General features: G+C 43.9%; 1 protein-coding gene across 1 annotated transcript; it reads right to left on the reverse strand.

Moving 5' to 3' along the window:
- Positions 1–462: 462 nt before the first annotated feature.
- rnf139 (ring finger protein 139) lies at positions 463–7959 on the reverse strand. The gene is made up of 3 exons (XM_026947396.3): positions 7585–7959; positions 6040–6614; positions 463–4913 (listed from the first exon to the last, which is right to left on the reverse strand). Exons 1-3 carry the CDS (start codon positions 7745–7747, stop codon positions 3630–3632), a joined length of 2022 nt encoding a protein of 673 aa, XP_026803197.2. The 5' UTR covers positions 7748–7959; the 3' UTR covers positions 463–3629.
- Between the last annotated feature and the right edge of the window lie 288 nt (positions 7960–8247).

Raw genomic sequence — 8247 nt, forward strand, 5'->3', positions numbered from 1 at the left:
TATGAGTCTTCACGTGTATGACAGAGGAGACGTATGGAGGGTGGGAACTGGTCAGGACTGAATTAGGGAGAGAATCAGGGGGAAAAAAATCCCACCAAAGAAGAACGGTGTACACAATTATGACGTCAGATTGAAGTCTACACTTCAATCACAACCTGATTGCTTCATTTCAAATCCACTGTGGTAGTGTACAGAGGCGAAATCACAAAAATTGTGTAACTATCCAAATACTTATGGACCTGAAAGTAATTCCATCCACACTTATACAATTAAAAAAATTATATGATCAATAATTACTGAATCAGGGGGGAAAAAAATCTCACCAAAGAAGAACGGTGTACACAATTATGACGTCAGATTTTAGTAGTCGTGGATATGGATGTGTAATTTTGAAACAACCGGATATTCCAAGAAAAGTTGCCATTTCAGAAGGACCTTCTTTTGGATATATGAAGCAACCCATTATTAAATAGAATTTATTAACACCTCTTAGCAATTTGAACAATTCCATTGGAACTCCACCAACCAAACAATTCATATCCAATCCTGGAGAACCTGCCTTCATTTTTTTTTCTTTTAAGAAAATGAGAATATAGCGCCCACTGAACTGATCTCAGATCAGACACTGCCTTCAGCAATGGGGGACATGCTGCAAAAACTTAATTATACATTTGCAACATTTTATTCTAAAATAATTGCAGAGACTTGGTGTGAAGGAGAGTTACTGCTTGGTAAGTCTCCTTCATCAGTGAAATTCTCCTAAAGCTACTGTCCATGTAATCAGATTTAATATGCTATAAAAAGGCTGGTGTTTTACATCACATCAGCCTTTAAGGTTTGGAAAGAAAAAAAAGGCATTTTTCAAATACAGTTATGTTAAATACATTACATAATTTACTGCTGATGGTTAGGAAGGCAAAAACTGATCCAAGATCAGCATTCTCGCTCCAGATCTTTATAAGTGCAGTCACAGAATCCTCAAAATAATGGCAACAACATAATCAAAATTCAGTGGCTCATATGATTTATAAAAAAAATAAATTCTGATTTACCAGACATTTGGTGTCTTATATTTGTTTCTTTAGTTTTGCACTGGAGCTATGAGGCTAATATAGCCAATAATAATTTTAAATAAAACTTTATCCACTTCTTAAAGGTTTGTAATTTTTAGAGTCCTCTGCTGCGAACTGGATTACATCAACTTTCTCTTCTTCCAAACTGACCCCACCCACTGTTGTGATTTCTGCCTTGTGAGTTTCCTTTTTACGCAATGGCAATCGCGCATAAAATAAACAAGTGCTTTCACAACACAGCTGATTTATGTTTAGTGACGCTCACAAAACCCAAACTCTCATATGATACAAATGTTTTTCCCAAACAAACTGCACTTTCATGAATACCAAATTTCTTTTGTAAATACTCCTGCAAACAATTTACGAATAATTTCCAGTTTCCAGTTTGATAAACGAGGTTCAATGTAATGAGAGATGAGCCGCTCAACCTATTGCAGCTACAGGATACTAAATCAGAGTCAGTGTTTCCACAAGATTTAGCTACTTTATTTGTGCAATTTACTATTACTAGCTGTTGAAAAGAAAACCTAGGCACGATTTAATTTATGTAGGTGTAGTTCAAGCTCCGTTCTGAATCCACACACACACACACAGAGACACACACACACTCAATATGGCCAAATGTTTGTACACACCTGACCATCACACCCATATGTGGTTCTTCCGCAAACTGTTACCACAAAGTTGGAAGCACACAATTGTATAGAATGTCTTTGTAAGCTGTAACATTACAATTTCCCTTCACTGGAACTAAGAGGCTGAAACCTGTTCCAGCATGACGATGCCCCTGTGCACAAAGCGAGCTCCATGAAGACATGGTGTGTGAAGGCTGGAGTGGAAGAACTCGAGTGTCCTGCACAGAGCCCTGACCTCAACCCCACTGAACACCTTTGGGATGAACTGGAACACCGACTGAACCCCAGACCTCCTCACCAACATCAGTAGCTGAATGAACACAAATCCCCCACAGCCACGCTCCAGAATCTAGTGGAAAGCCTTCCCAGAAGAGTGGAGCTTATTATAACAGCGAAGGGGGAATAAATCTGGAACGTGATGTTCAACAAGCACATATGGGTGTGATGGTCAGGTGTCCACATACTTTTGGCCATATAGTGTGTGTGTATATATATATATATATATATATATATATATATATATATATATATATGCAATTATCCTCCTACAGTAACATTGTAGAAGGCAATGGCAATATATCTCACATCCCCATGCTAACAGGTTAAATAAAAACGTCTCCATAGATCCATAGAGAGGATTTATGAACTCAAACTCTAGTAAGAACTTTTTCTCTCAGACAAAAGCAAAATTAACTAAAAATATGCTACAAAATTTTTAATTAATCCAAGGATTTGTAATAGCAGTAACACATCCTCCATTTTATTAATCAAACAATTTAGTAACATATATAAAATATATAATTTATTTTACTAACGTGTAGTTTAATGCATGATGTAATCTTGTTTACACTGAATAAACCTGCTCCTGAACAGGTTTGAATTTTTGTGCTTGTTGTCTGCGAAAACCGGACAATTCCTCGACCATGTCAAATTGTTAACAACTCGTTTCTAATAACTGAGTAATCTATGTGTAAAGAATGATGAGGCCCAGAGTCACTTTCTTCCCTAGCTCGATTTGGGATGACTCCGCCCCCTTGACTCCGCCTCTCACAGTGAAAGCCGAGACTGTATAAGAAAGCTGGAAGTGCTGCGAACGATGACGCATGGGCTTAGATGTGTAAATGCAGACTGTCAGTGCTATCTTACGCATATATAAAAATAAGAATAAAGTTGTCATTTGCTCTACGTGCATAAAGATTTGGGGATGTATTTATGGAAATATTCATTATCTGTTAGCTATAACAGCCTCATAGCTCCAGTGTAAAGCTGAAGACACAAATGCACATTTGCGTTAGGAGATTTACTGTGGAATGAGTAACAGAGTGCAAAAACAACAGCAGGTGCCACATTTAAGACCATCAAAAGCTGCAACTGAACTGAAGTGTGCAGTTTAACACAGATATGGTGGTGAAGTGAGACGCTCCTCGGAGAACACGTAGCGGAACACGGCCCTTTCCTTTCTAACGGGAAAGCGTGCTGCCGTTTTGACGACATGTACAACAACGTACATAAAATTAAAGCAAGGTCACACAAGAGACCAGTAGTAGCCATTAAGAGGTAAAACTGTGTGATTACAGTAAGTAGTACGTCACCTTTGACCTCTCGTCGCGTAAGCAGGGCAGCCAGAGAGGAGACGAGAGGATTTCTCTCAGTCAAGCAGCAAACACTCCATCCATGCCTTTCATCAGAACAAAAAAGTGTCTCTCTGACTTTTCACCCCGGCTTTGGAATGCACTCACCTTTCAGTTCACTTTAACTCCAATCAGCCCTTTTGAGTGACACAGACATACGAAAGACCCAAGCGCACACCCACACACACACACACACTCACACGCAGTCACACTAACAAACAAATCATAAAAGAGCAAATCCCTGATCTGAAACATTTTCTTACATTTTTTTTTTCAATTTAAAATATCTTTCAGTCAGTATTCGAGTCTGTGTCGTCATTAATGTAGTCCTCCTCTACAAGGCTCGCTGCGCTCTGCGTCCCCCACTCGTCTTCATCATACTCTATACTGTCATTATCCTCCAGCAGCTCGTCTTCAGGCTCCGCCCCTGCACCTGCTGCCTGTCCCGCTTCGGCCCCGGCTCCTCCTGCCGCTTCAAACCCCGCCTGCTCGTCTCCGGCCGGCGCCTGGCCGTTGTTGTTGGAGAAGGGAGCACGCTGGTGTGCGTCATCCTCGACGTACACTCTCTGATGGCACATGGGGCACGTGTCCTGGATGTACAGCCATTTGCGCAAGCAAAGCGCGTGGAAATAATGGTGGCACGGCGTGACGCGTGCAGCTGTCGCGAACTCCTGATAGCAGATAGCGCACACGTCCTCGACGCCGCGCAGCTCTGTGCCCGTGACCTCGGGCAGAGAGTGGATCCGACGCACGGCGGCACGTCGCTTAACAAACGTCCTCCATCCGCTCTTAGCCTGCAGGTAGATGTTGAAGTAGGCGTGCAGGCACATCATGCACGCGCGGATCTTGCTGCCCGACTCGAACGCCATGGTGTAGGCGCCGTTCCCGAACATGACGATTCCAAAGATGAACTCGACCACGTTTCCGGCCGAGCGCACGTAGTACACGTAATCGTCGAGCTTCTCCCAGAGCGTGCCGTAATATCCGTCCACCATGAAGAGCGTGTAGACTGTGAGCGACACGAGAACCTTCAGGCACAACTCCACGCAGAAGGCGGTGACGGCGAAAAGCCACGTGTTGAGCGCGTAGCGCCGCCACAGCATGCCACTCAACACCACCGGCAGCGTCAACAGCACCAGGGACACGAGAAGAGCGGGAGCGTGGCGGCGCACAGACTGCACGTGCGAGGCGCTCAGCGCCATCAACACCGGCTCCGTCATGCCGTGTACGAAGTGCAGCACGGCGGTCAGCAGCAAGCACAGGTTCCTGCTCAGGCGCACCAGACGCTCGCTCGGCTCCAGGCCACTTAACCCCGTCTGCAGAGCTAGGATGAAGAAGAGCACTGGGGCCACGAAGCCCAGTCGCCGGTCTTCCTCGTCTTCGGCCGAGCCGATGAACGCCAGGACGCCCAGACCCAGGTAGTGCGCTGCAGACGAGATCATGGCGCTCATGCCCAGCACGGTGAGCGTCGAGTCACAGCCGCTGATGATCAGACTGCTGCACAGCTCCCAGAACACGTCCCACGTCACGTAGGCCTCGGCCTCTCCTTTCTCCTCCACCTGAGCCATCCTCACCTACACACGGGGAAGAAAATGCTGAGTCTTAGTTGACGTGTGTGTCAAAAATGGCATAATCAGACTAACACTTACCAAACTTTACCAAATATCACACGATGAAATTCCTTTACAGACTGTACCTAAATTTAATATTTAAAAGCGCTAGTATCTGAATACAATTTAATACTGACAAACACATTAGCAGTAGATGCGAGTTCGAGTCACATAATAAAAGCGAAGAAATGTGGCACATGGAGGCGATCATAGAATTTTATCCAAACCAAAAAGGTTTATGATTTGGTTGTATTTATTTACCAGCAGTAATGTTCCCTGTTGCTGGGATTCAGCTGGATTTACATTTATTACTCTATCCAAGCTTATAATTCACTACATGCTCTGTACATACACTATACGGCCAAAAGTATGTGGACACCTGACCATTACACCCATATGTGCTTGTTGAACATCCCATTCCAGATTTATTCTCCCTTTGCTGTTATAATAAGCTCCACTCTTCTGGAAAGGCTTATCACTAGATGTTGGAGCGTGGCTGTGGGGATTTGTGTTCATTCAGCTACAAGAGCATTAGTGAGATCAGACACTGACACAATTCTAACTATGTGGCAACAGTTTGGGGAAGAAACGGAAGAACCACATATCGGTGTGATGGTCAGGTGTCCACAAACTTTTGGCCATATTAAAGTGTATAAAAAAACATAATTTATGGCTATTTCATCACATTTTAATGACCTAATCAGATTTTCATGCAGCCTTGTTAAAAATTTAACTATAAAATATGCCATGAGATTTTTATATTTCTGGCTACACAAGGTGACCCATTTACCCAAAATGGTTACAATAGGAAACACAAACATACGTGAGGTAACCAACAGATTTTTTTTTTTTTGCCCTTGAATATGAAAATATAGTGAAACTTATTAATTTGACAGAGTTACACATAAATCCCAGTGTTTTTCTTGATTAATTAAATGTGTTTGAAAAGCAGCACTTGGTCATACTGGACAAAAAAATAAATAAATAAATAAATAAAAATCATAATGCAAAAACATGCGTAAGGAGCTGATTCATAATCGCATCATGGCACCTTTAACTGAAATTGAATCAAATTCAGGATCTTTCTCACCGCATATATCAGAACCACAGCCTGCGCCGCTACACGGGTGAGCCAGAAAACCCGCAGCACATCCGGCACTCGGATCCTCTTCCACGTGTCCTCCAGAAGCAGCTGTAAGCCGTAGATGCGGTACATGTGCCGCACCAGTAAGTAGACGTAACGGCACGAGTAGTAGAGTCTCTTAAAGCGGACGAGCAGGCACACTGCGGTGTTCAGACCCAGCACTGATCCCGAGACCACCGCCAACGTCCGCCTCACGTCCACCGGAAGCTCCATGAAAAGCCCGGACACGGGCACCAGAACGTCCAGCATCATCAAGGTGGAGTACGGCGACTTCACGCCGAGCAGCAGCACGTAGCCTGAGGCTAAGAGCAGCTGCAGAGCAGCCATGGCCAGCCACAGCGCAGGTCTGGCACGAGGAAGCAGCCCGAGGCTCGCCGTCGCTCTGTACGAGTCTACATGCAACGTAGCGTAGTAGTTTAGCAGCATGGCCGTGGATCCGAGCAGCATGCCCACGAGCAGGCTGTAGAACTTAAACAGGGACTTCTGGGACAACACCAGCACAACACTGCACACCACGATACCTGAAACACACACACACACACACAGAAAGTTAAGAGAAAGTTGAATCAGTTAAGTAGAACACTATCCAATATGTACTTTCATAAGTCTTTTTAACAATCATGTCTGAAACACACACACAAACGTCTCTCATGTACACTGCTTACAATTTTTTTGGGCTTTTTCCCCCCCCAATTATTTCTTTCAAGCTGATGTGTTTTCTCCGAAGCCCCTAAGGGGACATTGTGACGGAAAAAAAATATGAATCGGGAGAAAAATTTAGATTTCAATGCTTTTGCACTTCCGCAATATCTTTGCGAGAGAACGCAAAAGCACTGAAATCTAAATTTTCCTCCCGTTATATATTTTTTTCATCACCATGTCCCCTGAGGAGCTCAGTACATTTCCACACTTCAGGAAAGAAACTAATTTGCAGGCATAATGACTAAAATAACCACATCTAACTGACTCACTACATGCACCGCTTTACTAACAAAGCAGCTGGACCTTTTATCCAAAACGTCCTATTCTGTGACGAGTAAACAAATATGCAAATTAGTGCACAGAGACCCATGACACCATCAGGTGACTTCTGTGTGCTCAAAAAGTCACTAGTAGCTACTTTCCCCTGAAAAACCTGCACACAGAGTAACTAGAGTGGACTGTGACATCACATCATTCAAATAATAACAATAATAATAATACTAATAATAATAGATGATGATGGTGGTGATGATGATGGTGATGAGTGCATCCAGTTACACAAATCAAGTGCAAACCACAGCAAGGAGAAGAAATGAGTCCATGTTTAGGAAGTTGTTTGATTTAGTCTGAACTCTGTATCTGAGCCATCATGAGGGTTTGGCAGTGAAGTTACAGAGCTGCAGAGGATCAGAGGCCAAGGCTGTGCCTCAGAGTGAGTTTAGGCCGAGGGAAGAGTTAGTAACTAAAAACAAGTCTAGGTGTGGAAGAGCGGCTGGTGAGTGCTCTTACCCAGCACCCGCAGTAAAACCTGTCCAGCTGTCCCGGTCCAGCCATCCGCCGGATCAGAGTGAGAGTTACAAATGGCGTCGATGATGAAGATGCAGGGGACCCGCAGCGCCACGTCCAGCACCGCCAGGGCCTGCTGGCTCAGCCGGCCGGTGTTAGAGGCCATGGCGCCGCAGGAGGACTTCACCGCTCCTGCAGGTGTCTTAATGAACCCCTTCCGCTCCCCCGGAGCTCCTTTCGTCCTGACTGTGCGCACGCTGTTTACCTAAACACGGGGGTCTCCGCTGTCCGCCATCTTCCTTTCACCTCCTGTTGCTATGCAAAGAACGCGGAAGTGAACTTAGAGGCTTTTCAACCGCGCATGACGCAGCACGCAGAGGACGTTACAGGGTTCCGGAATTACGTCATTACGCCGGCTACAGCGTTACGGAAGTCACTCAGCAAAACCGGAACTACAAATAAAAGTGTCATTTAAAGTTGTTCATAAATTAAGAACCGCAACTAAAAACTCTATTTTTCTGTGTTTCACTTGTGTTTCTTTGTGTCGTTTGCTATTTGTATTTATATATTCCTCACTTTTTTTCGTTTTTTCCTTTTCTTAATTTCTTTTAACTTTACATACTACTACTACTACTATGACTATTAAATAATAATAGTAATAATAAT

This window comes from Pangasianodon hypophthalmus, chromosome 9 (genome assembly GCF_027358585.1).
Source record: "Pangasianodon hypophthalmus isolate fPanHyp1 chromosome 9, fPanHyp1.pri, whole genome shotgun sequence".
Classification (NCBI taxonomy): Eukaryota; Metazoa; Chordata; class Actinopteri; order Siluriformes; family Pangasiidae; genus Pangasianodon; species Pangasianodon hypophthalmus.